General features: G+C 36.5%; 2 protein-coding genes across 2 annotated transcripts; one reads left to right on the top strand and one right to left on the bottom strand.

Moving 5' to 3' along the window:
• Nucleotides 1-532: 532 nt before the first annotated feature.
• LOC135688297 (uncharacterized) lies at nt 533-5,085 on the top strand. The gene is made up of 2 exons (XM_065205084.2): nt 533-1,833; nt 3,166-5,085. Exons 1-2 carry the CDS (start codon nt 1,515-1,517, stop codon nt 3,594-3,596), a joined length of 750 nt encoding a protein of 249 aa, XP_065061156.2. The 5' UTR covers nt 533-1,514; the 3' UTR covers nt 3,597-5,085.
• Nucleotides 5,086-5,570: 485 nt separating this feature from the next.
• LOC135688295 (AP-2 complex subunit mu) lies at nt 5,571-16,541 on the bottom strand. Its single transcript, XM_065205082.2, has 11 exons — nt 16,371-16,541; nt 15,485-15,750; nt 13,047-13,129; nt 12,382-12,517; nt 11,542-11,707; nt 10,810-10,858; nt 10,202-10,278; nt 9,038-9,173; nt 8,240-8,337; nt 7,708-7,819; nt 5,571-5,844 (listed from the first exon to the last, which is right to left on the bottom strand). Exons 1-11 carry the CDS (start codon nt 16,442-16,444, stop codon nt 5,710-5,712), a joined length of 1,332 nt encoding a protein of 443 aa, XP_065061154.1. The 5' UTR covers nt 16,445-16,541; the 3' UTR covers nt 5,571-5,709.
• Nucleotides 16,542-16,569: the final 28 nt, after the last annotated feature.

The raw sequence follows: 16,569 nt of genomic DNA, 5'->3' as shown, positions 1-16,569 counted from the left end.
GTCACAAGTTTCATTCCAACAAGCATGTTGGAATGATTTGGCAACCCTGCCCAACAAAATCACGTTTGCGCAACTACAGCAAGGAGAAGCCGGTCACTGATTTGCTATGGTTTGATCAGAAAGCTGCGAACGGTTTACAAAAGATGAACCAAACTTCGACAGAAAAATCGACTTTATGGATGGGGCCGCAAAAAATGAGCCAGCTGCCGTTAGACGAAGAAGGGAATGAAAACTGTTTGCGACAGTATAGGGGACGGTTCAAAAAAAGAACCCATTCCATTACTAGGTTCTAAGTAACCCCATTTTGCATCTCCTTTTCATCATATTCCTGGTCTTTAAAAACACTTTGCTGTTTTTCAGTGTGTATCGCCATGTTCAGTTTCCGGCAGAAGCCTTAGTGTAAGAAGTGAGGCCCTGAGGTTTTGTTTTTGATAAATCGACAAATGTTGTATGAAATTTTTCGCTGGTTTGGCAACCCCTACATCCAGAAATGTCCAAAAATGACCAAAAAGTCGTCCAACAACGATGGGCTGGGGCTTTGAACAGTAATTTCCATCAACTTGACATCTTAATTAAGTAGGAATCTGAAGAAAGTAAGTTTCCCTAGATGGAATAAAGGAAAGGTGGTTTAAGGTCGAAGGGATCCTTTTCACCAAGCTTCTATAGAGTGCGAGTTTGAAGGTAATTTGTGGAAACTGCTAAAAATAAGAAATAGCTTTGATGCCTACGCAGAATCACAAATAAAGTAATTGTCCAGTCGGAAAAGGCCAACGACTTTATCAGCTTGCAGAGCTGGCAATGTAATAAAGGCTTAAAAAAGCAAACTAGAAAATCTTCAATTAAACCTAAGAATGGGCGGATGTTAAAAAGCGCGTGAAGTGTGATTTCGTTTGGTTACTCGCTAATGATCACAGTGACAACTGATTAACTTAAAAACAAATATTCACAAATCAGAACCAAAGAAACGCGAAATTAAAGAGCAATTACAGGTGGTGGCGGTTCGGCAACGGTAAGAGTGATTCATAAACATTTGTGATTTTTGCATGAGAAGTTTTACAATGAATGAGAAGAAGAGTTTGGAATTGACGGGGGTATCGGTATTCATGCAGCGATTTGCATCTACCAATATAAGAAGACAGATAGGGGGGGGGGGGGGCGGGGGTGAAAAGCGCAAAGAATATGCGAAAAGGGGCAAACCTTCGGCAAATTCTCCTAACCAGCAGCATTCCTGTTACAACAAACCTAAGGGTTGAATTTACGTTTTTCGGCAAGAAACATGACAAGTTAGCAATATCAAGGTAACTTGAATGGAAGCTTGAGGAGCCCCCGTGAAGCTTTCTGTTCAACTGGGGCAGCTTGTGATAAAAGAAGACGCTTCTTCAGGTAAAAATACACAATAGCTGGAGGTGCAAGGAAGCAATTTCTCGCAATTAAAAAGAGAAGGTCAAGAAAATATTAAGGATATCTAAGAAGTTTGTAATTGAATAAAAAGTAGTAAAAATTTGCAAACCACGATGCAAAATTTGTCTATGATATGGCTAAATAAAATTTTGTGCTTGCTCCTGGCTTTCTTTCTGCAGCCGGTAAACAAGGTACATGGACAAAGTATTACATCAGGAAACACATTTGAGCAGATTCTTGGAGATAAAGAAGAAGACCACAACTCGATCGATCAGTTAATGGTGTTCAACATGTGTGGGGTCGAGGAATGGTGTACCCACGTGGTAAAATGGAAGGATAGTGGAAACTTTGAGCTGATTAACAATGGTGAACACGAGTGGGGAATTAATGATGATGAAATAGCTGGAATGTGGGTGAAAGGATCGAAATCAGGTAGGTTTAAGCAAACTAAAAACGATTAAAGAGAACGGTCAACTTCTCATCTAACAATATTTCAGTAGAATTAGTAACTATCAATGGGCTTTTGGATGTGCCACTCAAAGCAAGTTGCATTCTTATTGAAAAGTTGTTTAATTCAAAGTAAAAAACATAATAAACTCAGATCACATCAATTTGAGAATGGACACTTCAAGACGACCAAAAGCAACTAAGTGAATTCAGTGATTTTTCAGCAAAAGCAAAAAAATTCTGGATTCTTGCAGTGCCTCCTGCGAATTTTATTTTCATCAAAAACTTTTCAAGGTTCCTTGAAACTTCTTTTAAGATATGATTAGAAATCTGGAAATTTTGGATGCTTGTTTAGACAAGCTAGAACTAAACGAGCCCTGTCACATATTAAAGTGTACAATTCAATGGTATATTCTTCTTCGACCTCATCCTTGGATCTTTTTTAGATATTTAAGATAAAAAATTCACTCCTTCATGTAGACTTTAGCCACAATCTTAATGCAGCGAGCAGCTGAAAGTGGGTGTCTACAAAACAATAGCAAACCCAGAAAAACAACTCGAAAATCTTTTTATGTTAGCTTGATCCAATAATCAAGGATGTTATCAAGTCTGTTCTAACCAAGATTTCCTTGGTTCATTTTGATTCTAGTCACTCTGAGATCTGGAACAATAAACAAGTGATACGAGGTGGCATAGTCGCGTCAAACAGCTAAGATTGCATGTAGAAATCTGAATATCTGAATCAATATTCTCTTTGCTCTCTATGCTAATTAATTTTCGCTAGGAGAGGGGTGCAGTTATGGGGGGCTCAGATCGTTATAGAGAAGGCCTATTTTTACTTCATGCTATTGTTCTTTGAAATGCTTTGAGCGAGAAAGCACCGCTCCCTTCTTATTTCCGTAGCGGTATATCCCAGGTACAAGGAATGTCACGATCAGTCCAATCATGGACGATACTTTCCACAAAATAAATAATGTGGAAAATGCTCGATCCTTTGAATAATTAGTCTGGCAAAGGTAGCCTAAACGACCGAATAAGCAGCGGGGGGAACTTATTCAAAAATCCGACCGTGACCCCGGGAGCTCGTTAATCAAGGAAGGTCTTATAAACAAACGAATTTTGTATTGCATTTAATATTGCTGAGTTGTTGGACTGGCATTCGTTTCAACAAGCATCCCTTTCTTGCTCATGGGGGTCTAACTTGATAGGGTTGTCTATTAAAAGACCCTTTCCGGGGCACTTACTTGAGGGGGGCGCTTATTCAAAAAGGGATTCTTACTTGGTTGCCTTTGATAATTCCGTTAACGTTTTCCACAGAGCTCAAGAACGTTGCGTTTAAAAGAGATACCAAGGTCTTATCAGAAAGTAATCCAAGTTCTTTGGCCGTCGATGGAAACAAAGACAACCAATACCAATCATGCTTTCTGTCAGTCAGCACTGATACTTTACCTTGGTGGAGAGTAGCATTTGGGGCACCTGTGCTTGTTTACAGTGTGACAATAACAAACGCTGGTGGTGGGTTATACCCACAACTGGCTGCATTTTTCAAAGAAGTTGATATCAGAGTTGGATATCAAGATACCAATGGAGTGAATCCATACTGCAGACGAAACATCTCAATAGCAACCCCGACCACAGTTGATTTTAGGTGTGACAATGAGGTGCCAGGCACGTTCTTATTCATCGAGAAACAGTCTGCCGAGTTGTATTTATGCGAAGTAGAGGTTTATGGTATATTCCTTTTCTGAATTCCTTACATTTGAACACCATGAAAGTTATTGATGGCTGTCGGACTACGACAAAGCGAAGCTGTTAGCGGCCACTGCGAAGGAGAAAAACTGGGACCGAAGTTGCGACCAAGGTCAATTGAAATACAGGCCTTGCATGCCTGTAAAGCATTTATTGTTTAAAATTATTAATGTTAAAGGACTTTGATTTAGTAAAATAAGCTTTTGGCCTATTTGCAAGTTGGTAAATTATTAAAACTTTGATAGTTAATTTAAACTCTACACTATTGTAGTAACAGAGTCTCTCCGGACACCCATGGAGGTATACGAGTCGTTATTGTAAACACAGAATTAAGAAGCATAACTTCGCAAATATTTATTAACTCTATAATGAAATTAGACAGCTGAGCGGTAGGAGGTGCTTGAAGCATTCTATAACAGAGGTTTAACTTAAAACCTTTATGTTGCCTGGATAAAATCATCACACAAATGGTTCTAGCCTCGCATTTATTGCACAATCTGTTATCTGGCTGAATCAAAACCTGAACAGGGTGAAATAAAACGTAAAATCAACGCGCAATGCTTGATGGCAGAATATCTTTGAAGTCTAGTTGTGCAGATTCGAGTGATTGCAAAATGTTTGGGCTTTATACACGTGGCACTAGAATTGAGGATTGCATCTATCAGCCCCTAAATAGATTCAGGAAGATGCTATACTAGTATCGATGAGCTAATAATCGAGATTATCAATTACAAATCTTCAACGGTAGTTCTGTATAAATCTCGTGAGATCTGTAATTCATTATGCGCTAGAAATAAATAAGAAAAATTGAAAGAAAAAAGGGTCAGTTATGAAAATAGTACTCGTTGCTTTGAGTCAGAGAAAGAAGAATAGTGGCTGATTGAAAATGCTCTTTGCAATGACGGGGCGCGCTCATTCTCCAGTAGATTTGCAGTTGTCTGACTTCCAAACGAGTTCCCATTAAAAATATTATAACTATTCGTAAAAATGATGCATTTCTGTCTACAGTTGTGACGGCTACAACAAGCCCTACCCTTCTAATTGGCATCCTTTATTTGAAACTTTGTAAAAGGTCATACAGAAAAACGTATTTTTCAATCTCGTTGCCAAAAACTACCGAAGCTGCAAATGTAGAAAACTAACTCCTTGTAAGTGTTACAAAACTGAATCGCGACAAACTAAAATGATGTATGAAACGCTTCAATCAAGCTTCGAGGCTGCTTGTGGAAGGGAAATCGTATTTCAAGAGAATTTTTACAAAGAATTCGAGTCTAAGGGCCCATGTGGACGGACTGGCAACTAAAACAGTGAAAATAAAAAAGCATCTGTGGTCATTGTAAACAAAACGAGAGATATTTCCTTTTTCTAGTTCATTTAGTCAGAGAGTCATATTACTTAATCGATAAATCTTCAAACCGCAGAAAAGGAGGACTAGAGTCTAGGCAGAATTACTGACAGTGGATGGAAAGTTTATATACTAAGATCTTCGCTTCAGTGGAAAAACATTCTAAAAAAGCTTTCAATTCTAAACGAACGACGAGCTAAAACAGATTCCAGACGCTGGCTCACAACAGCTAGGCCATTGAGGAATCCCCTTCACTGTTAGTCACTTTTAATCAACATATCGGTACAAACCAGATCACGTGTTTTGGTCTTAGCCTTTTCTTTTACCTTATAATAAATAGTAGAATAAAAGAAATTCTTGAAATGATGAAGTGTAGGAGTATTTCCACTAAATATTAGGCGAGGGAGCTATTGAAAATGTAAATTTTTTTTCGCACCAAGATAAACTTAGAGTTTCATCTGTCTTTCATGTAATTAGATTTAACGTTTGATTAAATAATTATGATTGTAATTAAAACTGCATTTAAGAAACTATAACAAAGCCATGTGTTAGCAAAAGATGAATAATCTTGATCGAGTGGCTTTGTAAGGACAGATGTTTTAACGATTTACTAAATAAACAAGGCTGCTTATGTTTTGGTTATCTAATCAACAATAGAGTTTTAATCTAATACAAAATGTAGTATTAAACAGTTATCTTATAATAATTGGGAATATAGTTTACTTGGCATATCGCCGACAGTTACGATACCAGCTGCCTCATGGTTGTTAGCATCTTGTCTCGTACAGCCCACTCTTCGAAATGTACCTGACCCATTTCACAACATCCTGGTCACTGTAATTCAGTTTCGACTCAAAAACCTTCAGATAACGAACCTTCAGCCCAGAGCATGAAAAAGGAACCTGAAAAACCGCGATTTTCAGAATATAAAATCATGACAACCAAATGTTACAGAATAATGGATAAAACAGAAATCTCTGACGGAAAGAATCTTTCTGTTAGGTTTTTTTAAAAGTGTTTATCGTAACTCTGAATGATAGCTTTACAATGAAAAGTACTACCAGGGAGAAAGATTTACGCCATTAAAGAAATGAATACAGCCAATTTTTGGCCTCTTTCAATTCGTTTCACTACTAATATAGAGAAAGTTATAATTGGAGGCTGCTAATCTAACCAAAGGCAATCGCGTTCTGGTGTTTCCTGAAACTGAGATCTTAACTAGGATTACCATACGACCATGTTCAGATGACATCAGGCGGCTATGCTGAACGAAACTGCATGATTTTGTACTGAAAAAATTATGCAAACAATCTTTTGGTGGTACAAAACTTGTAAATAGCTTTGAAAAAAGCAAACATTTAGTAAACTAAAGCTTTTCGTCTGACACTCTTCAGAGTACAAAACGTCAGAACATAGATCGAAAACTCTACGCTAAGAAATATATATACCCAGTTGTGGATCGAAATAGGCCAATCAGAAACGCGAGCACATGACTGTAAAGGTTGACCAATCAGTGCCGCTTGCCTATTAGAATGTTACCAATGGAGTCCCAAGGTGAAAACGAACTCCTTTTGTCTACACAGTAGCGGTTTTTTCGTGCTTATGTAGATAGATTCTAAAACTGCTAGGTGGAACGACGATCGGGCTTTACCAATAATCCGAAACATGTCGCCATTATAGTTTTTTGCACAGTCTGGGTTTTCTAGCAAATGCTGCCCGATAGCAGAATCGCAGGTCTTATTAGTAATTTTGGATTTGCAAGACCGAGGTGGCTGTTCTCTTTGGGGATGTGTTTTGTTTCTAATATTAGATGGAACGTGTTGTTTTATCCTATCCTCCAATCTTTGGGTGGTGCGTCCTACGTAGCCAGAATCACACTGGCACGTGAATTCATACACAACAGAACTTTTTTTTGTGGCAGGAACGCAGTCCTTTTGAATGGACGGAAGGGCCTTTTTTGTACTGTAAACAACACGTGGGTTAACCGCGAAGAAACAATTTGTTATGGCCTGTTTTATCACATTGATGGATGAAATTTATCACATTGATGGATGAAATTCAACATCGAATCAAAGGTGCAAACTAAACTCAAAGTCTCATGACTTCAAATGTGTAATTGGACCTAAACTGATTCTTCTTGCTATCTTGCCTATTTCTCAAAGGCAAAATTTATTTGTAAGCTTTGTGCTGACGGGCAGGCAGACTAGTTTGCTAAATTGAATCTCGTTGAAGCGGTGCCTCGATCTAAAAAAGCTGAATAAATAGTGTCTTGTGGCTAGCATTTATTACGCTAATGTTTTTTTCTACTGTACATGAAACTAAATCGCTATTTTTGCCAATACGTAAACACATCTCAGACGTTTTTCATTGGTCAATAGTTGACTGACAGGTTACTTATGCGATAAAATCTACGACTGCCTATAAATTATCTAACGAGAGGTAGCACATGTACATCGTAATCGCGCAATGCAGTTAATCCAAAACAATTTGTATCATGTCACGTGTGAAATCAAGCTCAGTATACATGCACAGCAGCAGGATAAAAGGTAATAAAATGCGGACTGGGTTTCTTGAGCGCCTCAAAAGCTGAACTCTTCAGAGCAGTGGATCGTAGAAAACAAGCTTAAAGTATTTTCCATCGATGCGAGATAGGCTTGACAGAAAATTTGATCAACTGAAAAGAACATTTAAGCGCATTTCATTGGCAAATGATAAACTGGGTGAATATTTGGTTTTGTAAAAAATTAAACAACGCGGGAACAAACCTCAAAATTGAGAGAAATTGGAGGCCTAGTCCATTTTTTTGATTCTTTGGCAGGAAGAAGCTCTATTTCAGCTGTTATTGTGCATTCTTTCATGCCAGCCATACGACGAATTCTATAGAATAAAATGGAATATGTTTATACAGAAAAACAGATATTTCATGATATAAATCGCCAATACTATGCAATCAAAGGTACACCTCAAAACACGACCATCAAATCAAATGAAATAAAGACAAAAACTTTTCCATTAGTGTGTGCTTGTTATAATTTTCACCAACAAATATATTCTCTCTGGGCTAAATGCAAAGAGTTCAGCAATTTACATTCGCAAATGTGAATTCTGCACGACAACCTCGCTGAAAACGTTTTCACACGCGACATGTTGCATGGGAAGAGCTTTTCTTATCGTTTTTTAGTTTTTTTTTACGTTTTCAAGAGTAACTATCTAAACAACATAAAACATTCTATGTCACAGCAAAAACATCCATTAAAGCAATAAATAATAGAAACAAACAATGAAAAATGTTCTTACTTCCAAAGAATTGCGTTTTCGCTCGTCTTGTACTTTGCTTTGCCTTTCTGACAAATGAGTTGCACCCCTGCAGTGGTTGGCGGTGTTGGAATACGAACCTGTGAGGGGATTAAAGCTCTTTTTTGAAAAATACATAGGGCTAAAAAAGTAGAAGGCATCGATGAGTGTTGTCTGAGAGTTGCAAGAAAATTTCCTCTGCCCGCAGGTTAGCTTGTTAGAAAGTGAATAATCTAAAAAACAGATAAACAGCTGCAAAACAGAAATATTTTGTTGGAATAAGAGTCCATTGATCCCCAACTTGGAACGTTATTTAGGTCAAAAAGGATCTATTCGGGAAAGATATGACTTTTGAAGTCAAGTGAAAAGACTCATTTCTAATCAAATCAGTTAGACACCACATTGAAAGTTTCGTCTGTACGGAACAATTCTTTTTATCCAACAATGAGACAAATATCACGTTTCAATACAAAAAACTCCGTTGTTTCCAGCACAGATCAAAAAAGTATTATCCAATTTATGGATTGTCATATAGGAGGGGTCAATCCGCATGGGAGATTTTCCCCTCCTTCCACTCTTTGCTTCTTCCATTTTGCATGTCAATAAAACAAGGCAAGATAAACAACATTAGTAGCATGGTCAACTGCAAAACCTAGGCGGAGGAATTGATACTTTCAGGTTCATAGCAAACCAAAACCATGCAGGCCTTCTGTCTTAGTTTTATCAATTATAAGCAACGTAGCCTTAAACACAACCAATTGTAGGCTTTAGATATTTCAAAACAGCTACAAGTAAACTAACCTCTATTTTTTGCCCAAGGATCGAAGGCTTGTAATTTGACTTAAGAACGACTTTGACTTCCATCTTGGTCCTTCCGACCTCCCTTACCAGTGGAATAACACGGAAAGGCAGACTGATGTCCTTCGTTGTCCTGTACCTGATAGCGACATAATAATAGCAATATAAAGTGGTAATAGTTCCATACAATTATAGACAAGAAAGAGAAAGAGGCAGACTTTAAATCACTAACTTTCTGTTCCCGTCCCTTTCTGTTCGCCATGACTTTTCAAGACGAGTCCGCTTCCATTACACATTAATGATTTTTTGAGCCGATCATTGATTCTGCACGACAGTAATATATTCTGCGCGACAATAAGCACGAAGACTGCCGAACGGTTTTAGATAATACATTTGAGCTGAATGGAAAGAGTAACGGGTTACTACTATTCAATATATGGAAAAAGTTTGGCTTAGTTCATTTCCTTTACGATCTTACGCTACTAAGTAGGTTCTTAGACTGTGAGTAGAGTTCCGTCGTGGAGTAGTCTGTTAAAGCTATTGCTTTTTACACAGAAGCTCTGGCTCAAGATGGGGTCTGCTATTTACCTATAATTCTAATACGAGTGTTAGAAGATATCAAAATTGAACTCCAAGTTTCAAACCTGGTGCGATCATCAAAGAACTGGTCACCAACCGCCGTACTTAATGCGATTAGGAAGCGATTATACACGGGTTAAAATCATTTTAGTCTCCGTGGGCTTATAAAATTGGGTCAAGGCTACAGAAAATAGCATGGGGACGTTAATATCATTTGCTATGACAATATTGAATCACTTTCTATATCAAAAGCAGTATTTTAACTTAGCTACGATCGACACTACCATTTTCATAATAGTGCTTTAAGCCTGGAAATGACCTGACCCCGAACTTTGGTTGAAACGCTCCTTTTCTTAACGTGGCGTTTCCGTGGCTTAATCTCCAAATGGCGGTAGAAATGAAGCGTTTCCATAATAAATGATAACAAATGCACTTTGCGGCAACTTTTTCTCTTTTCTCGTTCCATCATTTCTGCAAATTTTAACCACAATGACGATACCTCGTTTCCAAAAATGCTGATAATTTCCAGGCACGCAAAACTATCAACAAAGCATAAAGTAAAAGTTAGTTATTGATTGAGCTTAATACCTCATCAACTCGTACTCTCCATCCGGGGGTATAAAACTGATGCTTCTTTCGCTTTCAAACTTGCTCAATTTGACGCACTAGGTAAGAAAAGTTCCACATCACAATTCCATGTTCTAGAATTATTTCAAATCAGTAAATGTTCATAAAGAACAATATGTCAGGCATTTGCTCGAAGAAGTTTGCAAATTTTCCAGGCTTTTCTCGCTTCATTAGTTGCAATCGTAAAATATTTTTTTATATAACAAACACTTAAATTGTTTCTTTACAAAAATCGATTAGCAAAAGGTGTATCCGTACCAACTTCGTGTAAATTTTTGCGCAACAGTTATCTCCTTATCTCTCATGAATAGCTTACGTAAAACAGATATCTTATAGTGATGAAAGACTTGGCTTACTCACATGTTAAGAAACAAATTAAAACAACTGACATATTAATATTACTATGATTATCAACAATTTTCAAACTGCCATCAAGAGATGTTAGCAGGCCATGCATTTTGGTTTTGTTCGCCTTTTAGGCAAAGAATGTCTTAGACCAGGAAAGAACGGTCCAAAGATATCTCTATAAATCATAAAAGAGTTATGAATGAATCGACGGCAGCCGTTACCTGATGGAACGTGCAGTCATCAATGGCGATGCCAGTTTTGCTCGTGTTTCTAGAAGACAACACAACGTCGATTTCTATATCAAGTTTTAAAAAAGCTAAAGGGGCTGTGGCAGGAATTCTTCTATGGAAAATTTTGAACAAACTGCAAAGACACCCATGAAATTTTTATCGAATCCCATGAGTCGAATCACCCAAGAAACGACTGCATTCATGAAAAATCTCACTTATGCTTAAAAATCAATATTTTTAAAATGTTTGCCTAAAACTACAGATTTATTTGTTCTTCAAATGATAGATCGATAAACGTTAGAAATGGTTTTGCAAAATGTGTTTGACAAGAAAGAGTATGAGAAGTTAAATAGAGCCATTGTATTTACTCGAAATTCAAGTTTTACTCGGCGTTCATTTGAGGTCAGCTTTCAATAAATTGACTGCAAAAAATCAGAGTCTGCAGAAGTAACATCTGATTGAATCTTCTGAAAAAGACTTTGACTTAGTTTTTCTAAACTTGAAATTTTTCCGCTGCTTCTGCTAACTTGACCTTAATGTTTCTTTTTTAAATTTTTAGACAACAAATTAAATGGCATATTAGAATATGCGTTTTAGATAACATTTTTAAAGAAAAATGGCGATCGAAAAACAAATCGAGTATCGTAATTCAAAACTTTTTTGTTACAAAATAGAACAAGAGAAAGCCTCATGCTTAGCAAGAAAAGAAGTTATCCCACTAACCGCTTTGGAGCTGTATCTGGCATGCCAGTATCAACGGAGCCTCCTTTTTTCCCAAGCTGACTCTCAATCGCAATTTTGTCATTCATTCCAAACTTACATTCAGGCATTCCGGACAAGTAACTTTTCATTACCACCCTTCCGGAAACATGTGCACTTAGAACCTGACCTGCAATTAAAAATTCAAGTTTTTGTCAAGACAGGGTACTTGCTAAAGATTTAGAAAAGGAACCAGGATTGAGCGACCGCTGTACACAGAACAGCAAAATCCTTCTTGACAGTTGCATCATCTTTGTCACAATTAAATTATTTGTTTTTTAAGCAGCTAAGTGGATGATAAACAAGCCAATTTATAGATTAAGGTAAGAATTCATGGTAACTCAGTCATTTGATAAAAATTTACTTTTCTGAAGGTGAGACAGAATATCCTTGAAACCCTCAATAATCACAAACTTGTAATCAACTAGTCTTTTTGTAACTGAATGGGTCATCTCTACAATAATGTTTCTTACTATTTGGATTGCTAAGTAGTTTTGGCCTTCATTGACTGAATCAGCTTCCAAAGATAAGTTGTTATTCTGGCTTAAAATTAGGGTTAACGTATTCATCAAATTGAAGTACCCTTTTATAGCAAGCAAAAGTCAATGTTTCTCTTAGAATCCATCAACTTTCTTTTCATCGAAATACTTCTGATATGAGTAAGGAAAGTAATACAAAATCACAGGGTGGTGATACCCAAAAAGGGTGACTCTGAAGTAAATGTTTGCTACAAAGTCATGACAGGGCAACAAGGAATCATTTTTCAACATTGCTTTGTGAAGAGAAAGACACTGCATTCCGTACCTTGTGGTGACATCAGTAGATTGACAGATTCAAGCACATCTAAAAACAACTCATTTCTTCGGTATTTGATGCCTTCTCTTCTCCAACCGATCTGACCAGTCACTTGACTTGTAATCTGTGCTTGTTCCTCTCTTGTCTAACAAACATTAAATATGATGTAACAACTTCTAAAAATTATTTCTGCTCTGGCAACATGATGTAACTATTCAAGAAGAGTTACAACAAGAATTAACACATAAACACCAATGGCGTAGGATTAAAACACCAAAACAAATATTTGATGCTTAGGGCAAACTTGAACATTCTTGCCTTGATGCTCAGGCATCTAATGTCTTCTCCTATGCCATTCATGAGACACTGACTCAGCATCAGGTACAATTATACTCATTGCTTTTGACAGAATTTTTTTGAACAAAAAAATCCAATTGAAGAAATGTTTAAAGGAAGTACAAGGGAGATTTGAAACAAAGACTTCTTATTCTCACTGTAAAACCTGTGGTAAATAGTTAAAAACAATGTTTCAATATTTCAAGCTGGTAGATTGAGACACTGTTTAATGTACGAGCTAAAGTAACAGAAAACTGGACAAACTATAATAGAAAGGGTAACGACAAACACATATCTTGACAATATACAAACATCAACTTATTACAGAGATTACAGACCTGTGACTTGACTCCTTGTTGAGTGATGTAAGTTTTCAAAACACCTGCATCCGTTTTTTGGGGGTACCCAAAGTCATTGATTTCTGGTGAGAAAAACATTTTGAAATTATTGGTGCCAAACACTCTATTTGTAATTCAGATCATTCATTCATCAGTTCAGTTCATTCATGCATTTTAAATTCCACTACATACAGATACTCTAATATTAAACTACTTACAAAAATTATAATAAATAAATGAGACAATAAACATAGAATATAACAAAGATTTGGCACTACACTAGAGGATTTGCATGAAGGGGAATTCTTAAGGAGGAACTCTCAGTAGCAAAGCTAATCCAGGAGAGAGCACCCCTTTTTAAGATAATAATTCCAGAAACTGTATGTGAAATTATGTGACTAATAATTAGGTTTATACACTGTTCTCTTGCTTTGCGAGAACCCGTTCATCAACAAATTAAACTGGTCTGGTTCTATGAATAATTATAACCACTGGGATAACCTGAATTTTGCAATACAAATTGATACTCTAAAAATTCAATAAAGGTAAAAGTTGATCAAATTGCAAGTAGCATACAAAGGTACCAGTTACGCTAAACTGGATTTCTATCTGAGCAGAAAGACTTTGCTTTTCTGTTGAAGAGATTTTCTATTGTAAACAAACCAAAAATGCTTAGTGTAACCTAACTTTGGGGTTTCCAACCTAACTTTGAAGGCTGGACTAATGGTAGAAGGGTGTTAGGCAAATGACTGTACTCTTTTCAAAACCTGGTACATTAGTGAAATGATAGAAATTTTCCATTTCATGTTTGGTAAATAGGCTTATTTGATGATATTTATCAATTTTTAAATTAAAGGCTCTTGTGCAACTGTCATTCTTTTCGATAATTATTCAAAGAGCCAGCCTAATATCGTACTGCAAGAAAATACAAAACGCAATCAATTTCTTAAGACAATTGCTGTTAAGCATGCCAGTTGCGCAAGAGCCATTAATAAAAATTAACTAAGACCAAGGAAACAAAGCTTTGTAGAACAGAGGAGAGATGCCCTTTCTTTTGGCAAATAATGATAAAATGTTACACTACAACACAATAATTACTCTAGAGTTATCCTGCATGTATACAGGATACTGCTGCTCATAATTTGCATTGGTAAGATGGAGTTTGGTGTTTTGATTTCTACTAAATGACAACTGCAAGGAACTCCCTTTTCAGCTACAAAAATGGGAGGATTTTTCAGCTACAAACATGCCTTTGTTTTCACAGTTATCAATGCTTAATCCAAAGGGACCTCTTGCACTCACTCTCTGAAGCAAAATACATTGAGAGGGCCTAGTGTTAGTATTTGATTTGTCTTTTTGACATTCTGTCTGTCTTTATGGCTTTTCCCTGTTGGGGATTAGTGGGTTGGTGAGAGATTTTTCTCTCCTTAAACTCTAAATCTGCATCTGGAAATAAATCTTCATTTACCTATTAAAATTTCATTGGCGGTAAATAAAGGAGTGTTTGACAAATGCATAAATGAGTAGATTGAATAAAACGCATAATTTCACTGAGTTTTCTGCTATCTTTTGTCTCAAACATTAAACAATAATGCCACAATAAAGAACTTCAGAAACCTTGTCAGTTTCTATCTGTATTGGAATGAATTGACACTTCAAAACAAACAGAGCTAGTATATTTCAAGAAATAAGCTTGCTGCGTCCTCTTGAACAGCATGACAATCCTCCATCAGAATTTAACGGCTTATTGTTATTTGCAGAAATTTTTGCATCATGCCAAAATGCAAAATTTGGCAAAATACAGGTTGAGGTGGTATTTTGTAAAATGCAAAAACTGATTTGAAAATATTTATTTACCCTTATGAAAAGCTGAAACTAGCAAATCATGTTTAGGGCGGTTCTGTTCATGCAAATAGCCTAGTTCATGTTCCATTTAACTCATTGACACATTTTGGAAAATGGCCCAAAACCAACCCACACCAAAGTTCAGAAGGGCCTAATTTTGAATTGGCCATGAAAAGACCATAACAGTAAGCATCCCTATTAGTAATTGGTAAATATCCACTGTTCTGTGTGTACAAATGTTGTTTTGAGAGTATTTTACATCTTTATCCACAAGGCCTATTTTCATGTTTCCTTTCCCAGTGAAACCTGCCTGGCTTGAAAAAGAAAGGGGGATGTCAGAAACATTTATTTGATTAGACATTTAGTCTGTACATTTATTCGATTAGAAACTGCTTTTCTGATCATTTTGATGAGTTTTTACAAATGATCAATCTTTTGATCAATCAATCATGAGAAAATCTTTGACATGACCTCTCTCTTATTCAAGCCATGTGGGTTTATATACAAATAAAATATATATATACAATAACTACAAGAGATCTTATGGACCCCAAGATCAAAAGCCATGTGAAAAATTAACAAAATATACATACCATCTAGCAACTCATAAATCAGCACAAAGTTGTTTTTGACATTATCTTCTGTGATTTTTCCAAAGTATGATGACATAATCTCAGATGTTTTGTTCAAAAATTCAAAGACCATGCCAGCATTTAGGTTTTGTTTTGTAACTGCAGCAACCCAAATGTTGTTTTTCTTGATGTGAAAGAAGCTTGTTCCAGCCAAAAGAGTGACTGGTGATCGAACCTGTCCTCTTGCATGGATGACGTTGACACGAAAAGCATCAGCAGCATTGCGGCTACCAAAGCAAATTTAAACGTTGATAGTGCAAACTATTTTAATGAGATGGTGAAAAACGTAATATATAGTGTGGCAAGCAACACTACACTGTTCTCTGCATATATATTGCAGATATGTACATATAATGCTTTTTTGGAATTAAACCTGTATGAAAATTGAAACAAAATTCCTCTATACTTATATTGTGCCCACATTTCAAACAGGCAGATATTAAAATGCGTTTGCAAATTTTGTAGTCATAATAAACTTGCAGTTCACTTTTACTATCAAATTATTTTTTTGATCTGTTGCTGTTCCTTAATTCATTAATTCAAACTCAAGTTAAACTTGATAAACTCTTCCTGCACTGACCTGTAGCCGTTTTGGTTTTCCTCAGTGTCCTATACAACATCCAATAGTGAAACATTCCATTTTGCTTCGAAGAGTGCCTAAAGTCTATTCCTGAACTTTCTCAATTTCTGAATTCTTTATCTTAAATTCAAACCTTCTTAATTTGTCATTATTGTAACCAATCTTGTAGAAATCGATGAAATTTAAAATTCAGCTCTTTTCTTGGCCTAAAACTCAACTAAGAAACAACAAAACCAAACTGGGAACATGAAATCGTATGCAACTCACCCGATATAATCTCTGTAAATCCGAGAGATAAGGACCTCTCCTTTGTGGTTGAACATGAAGAAACCCCCAATCATTGTTGCCTTAGTTTACTGATGTTCTTGGAAGGTTTACATGCTATGGAACAAGGTCCTCTTTCCTTCCACTCCACCCAGCAATTTTCAGTATGAAAATTGCAGCGGAGGCGCGATCCTAGAGTCAT

This window comes from Rhopilema esculentum, chromosome 19 (genome assembly GCF_057945365.1).
Source record: "Rhopilema esculentum isolate cy_ngs chromosome 19, ASM5794536v1, whole genome shotgun sequence".
Lineage (NCBI taxonomy): Eukaryota > Metazoa > Cnidaria > Scyphozoa > Rhizostomeae > Rhizostomatidae > Rhopilema > Rhopilema esculentum.
Note: the sequence above shows the minus strand (reverse complement) of the source record. Positions and strands in the feature narration are given on the sequence as shown.